The sequence below is a fragment of the Thunnus thynnus genome, chromosome 21 (assembly GCF_963924715.1).
Source record: "Thunnus thynnus chromosome 21, fThuThy2.1, whole genome shotgun sequence".
Classification (NCBI taxonomy): domain Eukaryota; kingdom Metazoa; phylum Chordata; class Actinopteri; order Scombriformes; family Scombridae; genus Thunnus; species Thunnus thynnus.
The window spans coordinates 26,657,364-26,674,554 of NC_089537.1; the positions used below are offsets into that span (position 1 = coordinate 26,657,364).

General features: G+C 38.2%; 1 protein-coding gene across 1 annotated transcript; it reads left to right on the plus strand.

Moving 5' to 3' along the window:
• Positions 1–488: 488 nt before the first annotated feature.
• alg14 (ALG14 UDP-N-acetylglucosaminyltransferase subunit) lies at positions 489–9,598 on the plus strand. Its single transcript, XM_067578450.1, has 4 exons — positions 489–669; positions 1,530–1,681; positions 2,352–2,474; positions 9,276–9,598. The coding sequence occupies exons 1-4, from the start codon at positions 525–527 to the stop codon at positions 9,504–9,506; spliced, it is 651 nt and encodes a 216-aa protein (XP_067434551.1). The 5' UTR covers positions 489–524; the 3' UTR covers positions 9,507–9,598.
• Positions 9,599–17,191: the final 7,593 nt, after the last annotated feature.

Sequence of the window (17,191 nt, forward strand, 5' to 3'; positions counted from 1 at the left end):
GGTCTCTGTTTCATTCGTGTATGAGAAGTTGAAAAGTTTTCTTGCTTGTGATGATTCTTCCTAACAAGCAAAGTAAAAGAAGTTTCACTTGAGATAACAAATGAATATTAACCTGTGAAAATGCATGCAAGTATAAACTGGACTTGCATGCTATATTGTATAGTTTACTTTACTGTTGGAGTTTTTTCACCAGCAGTTAAGTATTTTAGACCGCTGGATGAACTTCATTAAAAAGTGCATATCTCTCATATAAATCTTGTTAAGCTACTTGTGCAATATTTACATGGAGGATATAAAGCATATTTTCAAAACCACAGACAAACGTCAGTGTATTTATTTCCACTTGTAGTGATTTCGGATATATTGATATTGCAAGGGGAACATCCATGAAGGGGAGCTCCACATCATCATGTCTTACATGGGTTGTGTAGAGGATGTGCCTGAAAGCCTATATTCAGGGGTTAAAATGACGCAACACAAGCCTACATGATCCGATTTGGTCCTTCAGAGCTGCCGTAGCCGACATGACGTTCCTCGTAGGAGCTGTTGTAGCTGTTTTACTGATATGTTTGTTGTTTATTATCCGCTTATATATTGTTGTGAAGACTGGATCAAACCATAAACCTGGAACCAAAGGTCCGGTCGCTGCTCTTGTCGTTGCAGGATCAGGTAACGTTATGAAGCGCAGCGGCTCTGCTGTGTTCTGTTCTCTGCTGATAACACACTTCCATTATTATGTCTTCAGCTAACTGTTAACTTACATAGTGTATGTTAGACCCTACTTTCCGACTGCGGAGGCATTATTTATAATTCTAGCATACAGGCGCCAACATGAAGAATATTAGTTATGTTCTGCCATTAGCTGACTTCCTTAGCTTCCATGCTAACAAGACCTATCCCACTGGCCTGTAGCCATAACGTCATCAAAACATTGGTGGGCTGGGGGTGGAGCTTTTTACAGAAATAATTCATTTGAAATGAATAATTTAATATATTATACTCTTCCGGCACTGTGACGAGCAAACATTCAAGTGATCATTAATATCAGTCCTGAACTGAATGAAACTGAATAAGACAGAACACATGAATATATGATTATAATAATGAGAATAGATTTACAATATGGCCAAAAGTATGTAGACACCTAAACATTCCAGCTATATGTAAGTGTTGAACATGTAACAGCCTCCAGGCTACTGTTGAAGTCTGGCTGCAGGGATTTGCTCCCATCAGACACAAGAGCATCAGTGAGGTGCAACACTGATGTTGGGGTGATTTTGTTCTGCCATAATTGATATTTTTATAAAGACAAATCATATACCTGATCATTTTCCATCATAGAAACATTATAAGGAGTAAGGAAAGAAGCAGAGGAATCTGTGATGTAGACTGCGATTAGAAATCTATTCCATGCCAGTTTTTCTTCCGCCAAGTCAAGTCTTAATGTCATAGTATCAGAAAGGTCTCTCAGCTGTTCACATTCATCTTCACGGTGTGTTTGAGTGAGTGTGAGTCTGCTGTGTTTTCAGGTGGTCACACTACAGAGATCCTGCGGCTGATGGAGAGCCTGTCTGCAGCCTACACACCTCGACACTATGTCATCGCAGACACAGACAGGATGAGTGAGGAAAAAATCTGTACCTTTGAAAACTCTAAACAACACTCTGACTCCAAATCACAGGTACACAACCGTCTGAGTCTAAATAATGACTTAATGATAATGACAGGCTGATGAAATGAAGGAGACACTGTGGAGGGTGTCTTAATAACTGCCAGCAGGTGGCATGAGTACTCTTTTTATCTATGCTTCTCTCCTGTGACTGAAGTACAACACACGGTCTTCTTTACTTGTTTGAATATCATCATCTAATTGTGCTCTATATTACTCACATTTCATACAAATTGATCATTTGAGAACAAACATTTTACAAACAACTTCATGAACTGTCAAAAATCTTTGTGTTACAGCTTCTATTGAAGCTACAAATAGATATTTATATTATAAAAGCAGACATTACAAAGAGACATGTTGTAAAAATAGAACAGTAATAGAAATGAAAATATAAAAATAAACAAAAGTGGCAGACCTTTGTATCAAACATAGTCCAAATAATCATATCCTACAATGCAGGAGAGTTCCTACTACAACCTTCTTAATGACATCAAAACTATCTTCATGGCAAAGTAGTTCTATTTCATATAGAATATGGAATAGTAGAAGACTTTGCTGTATCTATATCTCAACTGAAGACACGTCAATAACCAAAATCTCCATGGAACATTATAATCTGATACAGACAGTGATGTGTGTGTGTGAGCGCCTGTAACAGACATGTTTCACTGTTTCCCAGTTCACCATCTATCGGATCCCGCGGAGCCGGGAGGTACATCAGTCATGGAGCTCCTCTGTGCTCAGCACCCTGAGCGCCACGTGCTACTCTCTCCCTCTGGTCTTCAGACTCAGACCTGACATGGTGAGTAGCTGTTCCTCCACAGAACTGATAGTGCTGCTACTTTGGATCTTGACCCGCACAAGGAACCAAAAGTCAGGAAATTTCAGCCTCTGTTGCTTCAGTTTTCATTCTTGTTAGTCCCCTTAATCATAGATGTACAATACTAAATCACCAGAGCAGACCTTAAAGGTTAGTTTCACTCAGACAAGCACTAACCCATCCAACTCTGTCCTGCACTTTTTGGGTGTATGTGCAGATAACATACAGATATGAACACTGAAAAAGTGTTGACTTTTTAGCTTGTGTTCAATTCAATACACATGTATTTATCCCAGTAAGAGCAACTGTAAGCAGCAGCAGCGCAGATCAACAGATGGGAAAGAGAAAAACACTGTCAATCACAAAACTAAAAACAGAGACTGGAAGCTTAAAAAACTATGTGTGGAATTGGCAACAAATACATTGAATATTTCTTTACAAGGTAATGAGGCTGTTCAGAAGCATAAAAAGCTAACTATGAGGAGTTTAGAAGGCAGAGAGCATAACAAGATCATGCTGATTGAATCACACAACCTCCAGCTTGTTAACGGACTGGCCTCTGAAAGACATTTCATTCCAAGATCAAGCAAACTTAATGAGTGCAGAATGCTGTTTATTATTCCATTCACCAGGACAAAGAAGAAGACTAATGTTCATAAGAATACAAGTGTATGTGGTGGAATAGTGTCTAAAACATGTAGAGGCAAAAGAAAAAAACTGCAGACACTTGTGTACACATGACTTCATCAGTGAGATGTGGTGACATCACCAGAAACAACAGGTCCAACAGGTCATGTAGCTTTCAGATGATTAGACAAGTGAAATTTACAGAGAAAATGACGGTCAACATTCCAAGAATGCTCTAAGCTGTCTGCTGAAAACATTCAGTGTACAGACTGGTTGAAGTTCTCAGTCTGTGTAGCTTTCCTGTGCAATGAGGGATTATTAATGATGTCTCTGTTTGAGTTAACGATGGTGTCCACCACTGGAACATATTAGGGTTTCAGAGGTATTAGGGTTGCCTAAAAAATAACAACAAGGCACAGTTTACTGTATTTGAATGGTTCATCTGTTGGCTCCCATGAAGAAATGGTGAATGGGTTTGTTGGGTTTCACCTGTAAATGCAGTTTGTTGATGTGCTTCACTGTGAACACACAATAGACTTGTGTGATATTTCTCTGTCTATCTTCACATAGCGAAAGCAACAAGCTAGCCCCAGTGGTGTCATACCTCATAGTGGCTAATATGGATAAAATGATTGATCACAGTGCAGGGTAGACTGCGATGGTGATATAGTCACTTTAAATGAAGTGGAATCAAAGGTACCCTCTGGAGTTGTAGACCACTAGTAGCACGATGGAGCAAAGTTTTTTTATGTGTGGAGAAAGTGAAGAACAATATTTTAAAACTGGATCTAGCAAATGTTTTATGATCTGAAAATCCAATATTGCCATAAAGCAGTCCTACTCATTCACTTCCAGCATTGCTCACAGGGACATAATAAAGCCAGAGATAATAAAGACAGAGCTACAGCTTTGATGGGAGAGGAATGTGTAGCCTATATATCCAAGCCTTATACCTCACACTGCTAACAGGCAAACAGCAGCAGTTTTCCCCATGTTGTCTTGTTGAATGTGTCAGTTAAATGATATGAATCTCATCGATTAATGGTGATGTGCTGACATTGTTCCAGACCTCTGATCATCTGTAACATTCATATGTGGTCATAAAGGTCACATCATACTGTACATGGTAGATCAAAGGAAGCACTATGTTCACCTTCTGACTGATACAGATACGGTTCATGCTGTATCATATTGTTTGTTTAAATAGAACTTAAATAGAATAGAGTGTAAAAGGAACACTGCGGCAGCTGTCAGATATAATAAAGGCAGAAATGGCACAGTCAGAGGCAGGTGTTTGTTTTGGGCAGCTGTGCAAAGCAGCAGTTGATCAAGACAAACACGTGAGTGATAGTGTGAGTGGAGATGACACACTCAACCCAGCACAGGCATGAAAATGATGTTCCTCTCTGTCACAGTTGTAATGCTGAGTTTCAACGATTGTTCACGAGGTTTGGGTGGCTCAGTCACTGTGACTCACTCCATCCTCACTACATGTTCGTTGGACTAAATCTTATAGTACAAACTGAGTTTATGACAAAAGTTTTGGCCTTCTGAGGTTAGTTCATCTCATGTCCCCTTGTAGCTTCAACTGAAAACTGCTGTACTTTAGTATTTTCCTTTCTTTTTAACGTCTTAATACCAAAGAAATAGTCCCTGTGACAATAGTGGACTGTGTTCTGTGTGTTATCTAGAATGACAGGGACTCTGATTATGGAAAGAGATATTGCTGTTAAACTTCTTAAATGTCATTTTTCAATGCTGTGAGCAACACAAACACAATAACCTTCACCTCCATTGTGTTGGTGTGGAGGCAGACATGTCCAACCTGGACAAATACAAGCAAATCTATCTGCATAGATGGATACCACCAGAGGGACGAGAGAAATAATAATCTAATAACAACATATTATTTATACATTCAAGATAACATATTTAAACATATGTGTGGACTGTCAGGAGTTTAATGTCTGTGGTTGCGTTGGAACATTTTGAGCAATGTTGCAAATTCATTGTAAGTACCTTATATTTGTCAGGTATTTAATTTACTGGATTAGCCAAAAACAGACATTCATGCTTAATTTCTCTGGATTTTGACCTTTTTAATAGCAACAACATTACTAATATAGACACAGTGCAGAAGGCTAAAGACACTGTGTTTGAGTATTGTAGTTAGACTCTAACTTGAGTGACAGTATAAATGGTCTGCACCATATGTACTCCCTACAACAACAACAAACACAACCTGTGTCTTATTTTGTCCGACAGACAACCTGCACTTTTTTTTTTATCAGGGAAAATCAAATCTTTCATCACTTGTGATAAAGTACAGATAATGCAGCTTGCCTCTGCTCTGTTGGAAGCAGATTCCTGACCTGTGTGCTGTCACTCTGGACGTCAGCGGGGCTGTCCAGCAGAACCCTCTGATTATTGGTGGCTGGTTGGAAACAAAGCCGGGGACTTAGTGCCAGGGCAGTCATGCCAGGAATGTTCCAGCCAGGCTTATGACTGCAGCGCGGCTGAAGAACAGCCATAACCCCCCCCCAGCCGCTCTCATGAGCTTGGTACTGATTCTGTCATAAGTGGATTTTACTGGTGCAACTGCTGGGAAGCAGATCATCTTTAGACAACTGAAGCCAGCAGAATTTCCACAGTGAAGACCACAATGCAGACATGAAGTGGTGTGCTTTACAGAGAGGTTCTGATGTGTCTGATATGGGTCAGACCCATCAGAGCTCCTGCTGCTCCTCTGTACACTACTCCCAGGTCTTCCATTAAAGAGAGGCTTCTATAAATTATACATGGAATACATGCACTCATTAGTAAATGGAATTACAAAAACCATGATCTAAAACGTTTAAAAAAGGAATTACCCAATTCCTTTATAAAATGTATTTATACAGCCCAAAGTCACAACTTTGCCTCACAATGTGGACGACATATAAAAGCGTCTACGGTTAAGCCCTCGCTTCAAATAACAAAAAGAAACTTTCACAGGGAGAAATCTCAGATATAACATCAGGAAGAGAGAAAACAACAGTGAAATGACACTGTGTAGGAGCAGAATGACAAACATACTGTATGTGAGGAACTCCTCATTTAAATCTAGAATATTTTTTATTAATCAGCAAATAAAATGATCTTCATTCTTTAACTTTTATCAAGTAACCAAATATTAATATTCATTTGAGAGTTTATTCATGCATAAACTGAATTCTAACTTCATTTATTATAGCTTCAATTAAATTGATCAATGTATTACTTGATTACAGTTAAACAATGTAAAACTGTAATTATTCCAGTGGCCCACTGCAGCGCTAAAGAAACCAGCTTACTGAGAGATTTTAGGTTATAGCAGAATATCATGAACACTGTGTTAAACCTGTGTTCACATGCAGCTGTTTTATTTGAGATATGTTACACTCCAGACTAAGTAGTGACATAGCACTGCTGTTGTCACTGCAGTACTGTCCCTGTCGTTGTCATGCATACGCACACATGTAGAAACGATCCAGGTTAAAGGCCAATTCATGCTTTCAGCATTCCGCGTCTGCAGACAGCTGCACACGCTCTTCCATCCATACTGTTTTTGGAGGTCTGTGGAAACAGACACGTGTCCACATGTTCCCTCCAGTAAACAGGGTTGCAGCCTGATAATTTTTCAGAGTTGTAAAATCCAGTCTGTGAGTATTACAAACTGCTGTGCAGTGTTTTTTTAATCAGCCTTTAAATGCAGTAATCCGTTACTCCAACCGGACTTGCATGATCACATTTCATTGTCTCACTAGCACTTTAAACAACACGTCTACAACAACACAGCCCCTTGTATTGTTTTACACAGGACTGTTTTCAGTCAGAATGCAGCTGAGGAGTTCCTGTATGTTGCTGAACAACAAGTCAAAAAAAGAAAAGCTACTGTAGACGATACAGGCATTCCTGGTTGCTTTTCTAGCACATGCGCAGTTGACATGCTTTGTGTGCGTATAGTCTGCGGCACACCGACGTCTGCAGAGGGGCCGCGCAGACCCTCACGGTCACGTGGATGTGCAAAGTATGAATTGGCCTTAAGTGCATATGTGGCCAAGAAATCAGGGTTCTTCAGTTACTAATTACTAATTTTATTTACTAGTTAGTCATTTTCTATGTTTTTCCTTTGAATAGTGTAAGAAATGAGTTCATGCAGAGAGCTGACAATGAGCAGGTTATATAAGTGTAAATTCTTCCGGGAGCTCTGTGGCAGAAATAAGATTTCCATCTCTGTTTCAGAGTTCACTGCAGCCAGAGAGAGCTTAAGATCAAGTGGTGAAATCTGTTGATGTTCATGGCAGACTCCAAGATTAGCTTGTTTTATTGAATGCACAGACCATCTCATCTCACCAATTAACAAGTGAAAGATTTGTAATGCATAATCATTTCATTCTGTGTGTATGAAGGATGTGTGTTGAGAAGAGTTTAGCTCTGTACTGTGCAGAAGATATTACACTGCTGCAGTGTCTGCACTGTGGAGCTGTATGATGACTTCTCCAGACTCCACAGCAGCTTCGTCTGGTTTCCTGTTAATCCAAACTCCCTTAACTCCCTCAGCCTCCTTCAGCCCCGAGGCTACTCATTCATCCCAGTTCCCTCCCCCTCTGACTCTGTCTCTGCACGGCCTTCACTGCTCCTCTTGAGTCACTCTCAAAATGTGAGTTGTGAGTTTCTGCTCTCTTTGTCTTTTTTCATTGTCAGACTAAGTATTTAACAGGTTTCTTCTCTCTGAGTGTTAATGGGAGATTCATCTCAGTGATATTTAGCTTGAAGCAAACTATAACATAGATCTCAGTGCAACAAACAAACACAGCCTCTTTTCCTGTTTTATCCTCAGCTCAGTGGTCCCAACCTTTTTGACTTGTGATCCCTTAAAATGAAACTACCTGTGACCCCTTTTCAAAGGTCGTGGACATAAGCTGTGAGCACAAGAGGGATGGTTCTTGGATTGTATCAATTGAAGGATGTTAAGAGGTCAAATTTTCCAGTGTTTCACAAGAAGTGACAGATAACAGAAGTATTTTATACCCAAGTCACCTTGTGGCTCAGATTTATCATAGGAACCTTTGGAGGTCCCAACCTTTAGGCTGGGAGCCACTGTTGAATGAAAGTTTAGTGTAGGAGCCATGAATGGATGCAAAGTAGTTATTTTTTGATGGTTTATATTTTGGGTTATTTTGGTTTATTTATTATTGATTGATAATAATAATAATAATAATGGTTGGGAGAGAGAGAGAGAGAGAGAGAGAGAGAGAGAGAGAGAGAGAGAGAGAGAGAGAGAGAGAGAGAGAGAGAGAGAGAGAGAGAGAGAGAGAGAGAGAGAGAGAGAGAGAGAGAGAGAGAGAGAGAGAGAGAGAGAGAGAGCTGACAGCTGTTTTACATCTGATCGCTGTGATTATTTTGATTAGACTTTGTGCACGTTATAATAAGTTGATCTTTTTCATGAATAAAAGTTATTAAACTTATTTTTTGATCTCAGCTCATCTTGTTTGGTGGCGTGTCAGACAATCAGCAAACAAGGCTCAACCTCAGCCTCTCAGACACTTTTACATCCTTTCCACTTGTCACTACATTTAGTTCTGATGCAAATAGCAATTTGTCAATTTTTAAAATGAACTTTCTTCTAACATTCTGTATGTGTAATAAGAAAAATAAATATTTGAACCTGATTGATACAACAGTAGTCAGACATCTGTTGGGTACATGACTACAAAAGTATTGAATTGTGAACCAGTGATTTACAAACTAGAAAACAAGTGAACATATAGAAAGTGTGTGTGTATGTGTTGTTTGGCAAACCTGAATATTTCTCATGTGAATTCTTGTGTTGTTTGGAGACGCCACAGTTCAGCTGGAGACAACTGCAGGCTTCAGCAGTGGATCTTGCGTTCTTGCTTGTCATAGAGAACAAGGAAATAGTATCTCTTGATAAAAAAAAACAAATCACACAGTGATTAAATTGATATTGGGCTTATGAAGTCAAACACTTTTAATCAGTTTCTGCCACTTGACATGAGAATTCTGTCACAGATTTCATGAACAGCATTGGATGCTGCTTTCTATGTAGCTTGTGAAGAACATTATCGCTTCCTGGAACTGTGCTTACCCTCCTTTCTTTGTGTGTTGTTTCAGGTGCTGTGTAACGGCCCAGGGACCTGCGTTCCCCTGTGCGTGGCAGGACTCCTGCTTGGAATTCTGGGAATGAAGAAAGTCCTGATAGTTTACGTTGAAAGCATTTGCCGTGTGGAGACGCTGTCGCTCACGGGGAAGATCCTCTACCTCATATCAGACTATTTCTTTGTGCAGTGGTCCAGTCTGAGGGACAAATACCCCAAATCCATTTTCCTTGGAAGAATAGTGTGAAGACATCCTTTATATGCGGGCACAAAGTACGCCGAAATATAATAATCTAATATGTACTAATGTTCTTGAATAAATGCTCTATTTTTATTGTTGCTTTCTGTTTATGCATTGTTATCATTTAAAATCTATGAAGGTGTGTGTCATACAGAGTGCAAGGTTCAACAAAACAGGTACATACAAAAATATTGGCTTCCATTCAAAAAACATGAACATATGATAGTTTCACTAAACACTGACAGGTTTCTTTCTGCTGCTGGTTGAATAAGATGAAAGGAGAAGAGTTAAGACTCACACTGCGGGTACATGTCTTTAAAAAGCTGCAGTCAAAGAATATTTTAGAGTACTAATATCAATGTGATACTTTTGTGGTACTTCATGCTTCTATAAGGACAAACCCACAGATTAAGAGAACTGAATAATGTGTTCCAAGATGACATTCCCATTTATTTCTTTTTTTTTGGCGATCAAGTATTTATTATATAAAGAGATACAAAACACGAGAGAGATCTGGAGAGATGCAATGGATGCAAACTGGTACGTGGTAATAGTATAGCCCATCCACAAACAAGCAAACAACACAAAACAAAAGAACCCCCCCACCAGTATGGCTGTATCACAGACATACATATATGGATGTGGATATATCACAGATAATGTAGACGTATTCGTCCAAGTTCAAGCAACTTTTGTATAATAAACAAATACAAAAATGTAATAATAATGTAACTACCAGTAAGTCATACAGTTTCAAGGAACTATTACTTTTCCAGTGACTTTGCTCATTCCTATATATTTCATTGTAAATTGCTCACAAGGTGCATACATCAAAAATGTTTTTTAGGACTTGGTGTTTTTGGGCTCACAGAGCATGCAAATTAGAGGCATAGAGACATACAGCCAAAACAAGGACAACAGCTGAAGAAAGATAAGCTAACATTATAGCTATTATGTACATACTATACAGGTGTGTCACATTCATAAAAATATATTTTTACAAATGTAATTCTTGTGTATGGAAAAAATATTTTTGAACAGTGTATACTGCAACTCCAGCTGTGGCCTCTATGCCAAAGTTACCGTACAGCCTTATGACTTAAAGGACCAGTGTGTAGGATTTAGTGGCATCTAGTGGTGAGGTTGCAGATTGCAACCAACTGAATACCCCTCCCCTTCAAGTGTGTAGGAAAATCTACAGTGGTCACAAAACTCGCAAAAAAACGCAAAAGGCCCTCTCAAGAGCCAGTGTTTGGTTTGTCCGTTCTGGGCTACTGTAGAAACATGCAACATGGCGGCCTCTGTGGAAGAGGACCCACTCCCTATTTATATATATAGGGCTCATTCTAAGGTAACAAACACACAACAATTCTTATTTTCATGGGATTATACACTAATGAAAACATACTTATGAATATTTTATTCCATTTCTGCTAAGTCCGTTCCACTAGATGCCACTAAATTTTACACACTGGTCCTTTAATGACCCTCAGAACAAACTTTGCATTTTTAGGCCCACAATGAGTAACATTATCGTAATTATTATTGAGGATGATTGGTATAGCCTGAAGGGACTGCTGTTGTGTGTCTAAACTTTCAGTTTTCAGATTTACAAGTCTTTATTTCATATGGATTATGTCATTTTCAAGTCATAGAAACACAAGAATAGGCCTTAAATGACAGGCTCAAAGTTTTTCCAAGTCTATCTTAACACAAGTCAGGAGGCCAAATGAACAGTGGAACATGTTTTTCTTGCTGTAATCATTCCTCCTGTTCATACGGACCATTAGAAGATCCCTTCATAATGCACTTACTATGTAAGTGATGAGGGACAAAATCCACAGTCCTCCTTCTGTGCAAAAAATATTTAAAAGTTGATCTGAAGCTAATATGAAGCTTCAGCGTCCAAATGAGTCAAATCAAGTAGATATCTTTCAATACCAAAGTCCCTCTTTTTGTTACTATACTTCCAGCTCAACAGGAAAACACTGTCTGAGGAAACACAAAGAGGGAATTTGATGCTAAAAAGACTGTAAATGTGTCAGATATCCACTTGATATGACTAACTCAGACTGCTGAAGACTCATATAAGCTTCACATTAACTTTAAATGCATTTATGCATTAATAGTCAGTATGAACAGGAATGATTGCAGCGAGGAAATTCTCCATAATTTTATAATAATTAATTATAAAGGGACATTGCAGCCACAGCAGGGTGTCTGTCAGTCAGTGATGAGAGATTAAACTGGAGCTGAAAAGGTCAGAGTAACAGAGCTGATATGAATCTAGATTTAGAGAGGACTGAACTGTGATTTAAATAGATTACAAATGAATTCCTTTGAGTTTAAAGTTAGCTGTAAAGCTTGATGCAGTAGGATTATAAAATAAATCATGATTTAATCCAGGTTTAATGTTAATCCTAGTTTGTGGAATAGAGAAGGTCAATAGAGAGAGCAATATAACTCGAACTATTCAAAAGCAGAGCTTCAACACATCTTCAAAAGAGCTCTCTGAATAACATTAGCCTGTTTGTCAAACCTATTGTAGTCTCTGAATGCTGGTAGTATTACATCATCTCCACAGTTCAGCTTTGGAGAGAATTCCACGACAAGCAAAAAAGTCGAGATGGCAGATTGATAGGCTGATAAAAACACCTCTCTGCTCCATCAGATAATAACTTTGAGCACTCTGCAGGAAGTGCTTTGAATGATCCTCCTGTGTGAATGAAAAGGTGATGCTCTCATGTTTTATATCTGCTGGCTTTTTGACAACTTGTTTTTCTTACGCGACAACACATCATAGCCTGTCTGTGTCGGAGGGAGCAGCAAGTACAAATTAAGAGCATTATTGTCTGCTTGCATCAAATCACATCAGCTTCTTGGTGTCTTCTTGTAAGTGAGGTCGAGGTGCAGGGTTGCATTTACTGTACTCTGAAAACCCCAGCTTCTGCCCTTTTAAAGGAATGTTCAAACATTTGGTTGACCACATCCTGTGACATGTTGTGGAAACATTTGTTATTAACTCAACCTTACTGAGTAATCTATTGCCCCCAAAATCCCCAAGCGTCTCTGTTTATTAGTGTTTTTGGTGAAGTTCTCAAACATAATCATGGTTGATGTAATTTAGTCTCAGAAGACTTACTGACTGGAATGACTATTTTTACAGATCCCCTCCAGATATGTTTTAAGATATTTAAAAATACTTTGCTTTGAATAATAATTTATGTCTAATTTGGTTTTTCCACAAAGACAGTTCAATTACCTTGTTATAATCCTCACATTGACATCTCCTTCTTCTCCTTCATTGAAAAAAATATTTTTTTATTGTAAAACTGCTGGACACAAGATGTCTCCTACTACACTAAAAAGACCATTCTCAGTGTATGTGCAGTGGAGGCTTCAAGTTTCCTCATCGCACTTGTGTAAGTTCCAAAAAAGTTGTGATGTCACAAACTGAGTCAGTAAGTGCACGTGTTAAAGTTGGATTTAAAGTAAGCACAGAGAAATGTTCCTTCTTCAGCAGATGAATGTGAAAACAAACCCTGAACATACAGTAATGTGCAAAAGATTAAGGTTTGAGGTAAAAGTTAAAGTGAGGATGCTTTAAAAAATAATGTTTCAAATCAATAGTTTTATTCATCATTTCATTTCATACAAAGTTCAGTAAACAGAAGAAACTTAAATGAAATCAATATTTGCTGTGAGCAGCGTTGCCTTTAAAACAGCAGCAGTTCTCCTCAGTACACCTGCACACAGTTTTTCAGGTGATTGGCAGGTCGGTTGTTCCTGCATCTTGAAGAAGTTGCCACACTTCTTCTGTGGATTTAGTCGTCTCAGCTGCTTCTGTCTCTTCATGTTAATCCCAGACTGACTCCATGATGTTGAGATCAGGGCTCTGTGGGGCCCAAAACCATCTGTTGCAGGACTCCTTGTTCTTCTTGGTGCTGAAGATAGTTCTTTATGACTCTGACTGATGTTTGGGCTCGTTGTCATGCTGCACAATACATTTGGGACCAATCAGATGCCTCCCTGATGGTGTTGCATTATGGATAAGAATCTAAACATCTAAAGTCCCCCTTTGAGTGAAACATGTATTTAGAAAATTATTACAATCTATTGAAATGTCAGTTGATAGTAAAGGTAGTGTTGCTTCGAGATTTTTTTTTTTTTTTTTTAATTTCAACTGTTTTATTATATATTACATAGGTTCAATCTTAACTAATTAGCTTCAATGATACAGAGTTGCAGCTGAGCTAATCACAGCTGAGCATGCACCCACTCGCACTGTGCTACAAGCAGCTAAACTGTTTCATAATACATGATATTGTATCATAATACAGTTCAGCCTTCCTCTATGGATCAGAGTGAATGCAAAAATAAAAGAAAAAATTCCACTTCTGTAGTATATAATATATACTGTGTGCTATTAGTATGCTTTATGGAATCAGGATGCATTTAGAGGTTACCATCTCCACCTATTAGCACACCAGTGATAATAACTGATCCATCTCCCTGACAACACAGCAAATACCATCTGCTGATTGATGAAACCCATGAGGTGCAGTTGAAAGCTCTGAAAAAAGCTAGCAAATGGACCTTGAGCTAAGATTATTTTGTCAAACTATTCCCAAGCTTGAGAATTAACTTCAGTATCGGATTTATTTTATTCATTGATATTCTAAAAATTACATTTGTTCATGTTATATATAAAAATGTTGATTTCATCCATAAAAGAAAATAATTTTTATTTCCCTGTAATGAAGACAAATCTATGTAGAATTGTTTGCTGTGAATCCACAGTTACATAAAGGCTGAGAATTAAAAAGTGTGTTGAGAGTTTAAAAACTGTTACTGCCTATAGGAACTTAGGAATAGCTTTTTACTGGCTTAGACCAGTAAAGGGGTATTGTTTAAAATGTTGCTACTTTGGTATCATTGTCACTGCTCTGTTTTTCTTTCTTTGTGCTGTGTTTCCTGTTCCTGGATGGAGCACTGGACGGGAAGAGCATGGGGACAATTTGTTGAACTAAAGGAGGAGGAACCAAAGAGGAGGAGGAGAGAAGAGAGGGAGCAAAAGTTGCTGCTCCAGCTTGACATCTGGGGCTATTTATAGGACATACTGGATCTGAGTATCTGTGGAAAAGAAACACAGAACTGCAGCTGCTTCACAGGATAACAGAGGAGGGTTAGACTCCTCACTGCCTGCTCACACTGAAGCACTCACACCGGGTTATCTCCCACGGAAACTGGTTCAGCAGGTAGTGAATCACTACAGTGAACTTGATTCCTAACACTGGCCAAGTTGATTCAGTGAACTCTGGGAAACTGATGACTCTGTGACCTGTGACACAATTCAAAGGCATAGCAAGACAAGGATGTCACATAGCTACATACTGTATCTCCCTGGAGTTGTTAGGGGGGGAGATGGTGTAAAAGCCATAGAAAGAAAAACCACAGACTGTGAAACATATGCTTTGTTTCAATGACGTTTGATCTTCCATGTTTGCTCTGATCACAGATTCGTATGTCATAGAAGCTAAACACAGCTGCAGTTCATAAAAATAATAATGGATAAGCCTACCTACTGAAAGCAACATGCATGTTTGATACTGGCTCTTTAAGAAAAAGTATAGTACTTTACTTTACTTCAATATACTAATGCCTGAAATATTGCAATGCTGACATATACTGTAGGGAATACTTTATTTTATTGGCAGTGGTAGACAAAGTATTTAGTTCATTTATTCAAGAAAACTTAACCATAGTGTTAAAAAGAACAATCTTACTGAAGTAAATACATGGACATAGTGTCAGAAAAATATACTTAAAAAACGGAATCACAATTTTTTAAGGCTTTCTTAAGACAACAGTCGGGAACCCAATTGAAACATGTTTTTCTTGCTGTAATCATTCCTCCTCTTCATACTGACCATTAGAAGATCCCTTCATAATGCACTTACAATGGAAGTGATGGGGAACAATATTCACAGTCCTCCTTCGGTGCAAAAATGTATTTAAAAGTTTATCTGAAGTTAATATGAAGCTTCAGCGTCCAAATGAGTCAAATCAAGTAGATATCTTTCAATGTTACAGTCTTTTTAGTGCCAAAGTGCCTCTTTTTGTTACTTCCACCTGCAGCTCAACAGGGAAACACTGTCCGAGGAAACACAAAGAGGGAATTTGATGCTAAAAAGAAAATGTGTCAGATATCCACTTGATATGACTAACTCAGACTGCTGACGCCTCATATAAGCTTCACAGAGACTTTAAAATGCATTTTTGCACAAAATGACTGTGTGGACACACTGTGGATTTTGGCCTCCATCACTTACATTGAAAGCACATTTGAAGGATCTTTTAATATCCAGTATGAACAGGAGGAATGATTACAGTGAGGAAAACCTCTTTCACTGTTCATATGGACACCTGACTGCTGTTTTAAGACACACTTGAAAAATTGTGAACCTGTCCTGTAAGTTTTATCAGTAAAAGCACTCATTATGTAGAATGGCCCCTTTCAGAGTGCTATACTATTATAGATTGTATATTATTTGATTGGATACATTAACAGTTAAGCAGTATTGTCATGTTGAAGCTGATTGAGTTGGAGCTAATTTGAACTATCCTGTTGGGTCATAAGTAAATCAGCTCCATCTCAATAAGCTGCTATAATAAAATGGTACTTTTGTGATTATGCAACCAATCAAATAACATACTGGCCACAACGGCATCTTCACAGTTGAAACTATGCTTCAGTGGTTGTATGGGGATATGTTATCATATGGTTTGGGAATGCCAAGAAGTCTCTGTGTTTGAAACATGGTAAACATGGATATATGTAATATTACCTCAAAAACATCAGTTACTTTCATATTCATATTATTTAAAAAGCAAGAGGCAGTCAGAAATGTATGTCTTTATGTAAATAGTTATATGTATGTACATGTGTGTATACTACTGCAGTGTAACAGGGTGGAATCTTCTCTTCCATGTATAGATAAGATGTGTTTATGTCTTGTGTTAGTTGTGTATTTAGAACCTGGTTATATATTTTGGTTGTAAAATCTGAATATGCAAAGCACTATGTCTGACAAATAAATGTAGCAAAGTGAAAAATTACAATATGTCTTTTCTTAATTGTAGTGGAGTAGAAATATAAAGTAGTAGAAAAAGGAAATATGTCATTGAAGCACCTCAAATATGCCCTCTGCCACTTTCAGTGCATTCTGGGAATTTCCCATGGAGTTGATCCAGTGTAATTGGAGTCATACACTCTGGGAAAATGACTGACTACAGGCCACTGTGATATGCACTCTGACGGATAACATTGCTCTTAATTTGCATATTAATATATTTGCTATGGAGGGATGAACCATATAATGCAAATAAATGAGAAATAAAGTCACTGCAGAGGTCTCAAAAGTTCAATTACAAACTTTGCAACAGTGAATCCTGTTGACGGTTTGTGTCTGACAGGTTGTACGTTAACTCCCATCCCACCTCCAGGTTAGCTGTTTGATTGGACTGCTTTCCAAATGTACGTCTGTAAAGAAGTTTATTTTAGCATTTTTAAATCATAGATAAACAGATACTATTTAGAAACTAAAACTGAACACATAATTAACTGAACAAAGATATAGCCATTGAGGACAGTTGGTCATGTCGGTTCTGGAATATTTGGGTTTAGAGAC

What these genes read in the sequence shown, in the direction of transcription:
- alg14 (XM_067578450.1), top strand. Translation starts at nt 525, where the DNA reads ATGACGTTCCTCGTAGGAGCTGTTGTAGCTGTTTTACTGATATGTTTG. An exon ending in TCTTGTCGTTGCAGGATCAG is followed by an intron (nt 670 to 1,529) that starts GTAACGTTATGA and finishes CTGTGTTTTCAG; the next exon opens with GTGGTCACACTACAGAGATC. An exon ending in ACTCTGACTCCAAATCACAG is followed by an intron (nt 1,682 to 2,351) that starts GTACACAACCGT and finishes ACTGTTTCCCAG; the next exon opens with TTCACCATCTATCGGATCCC.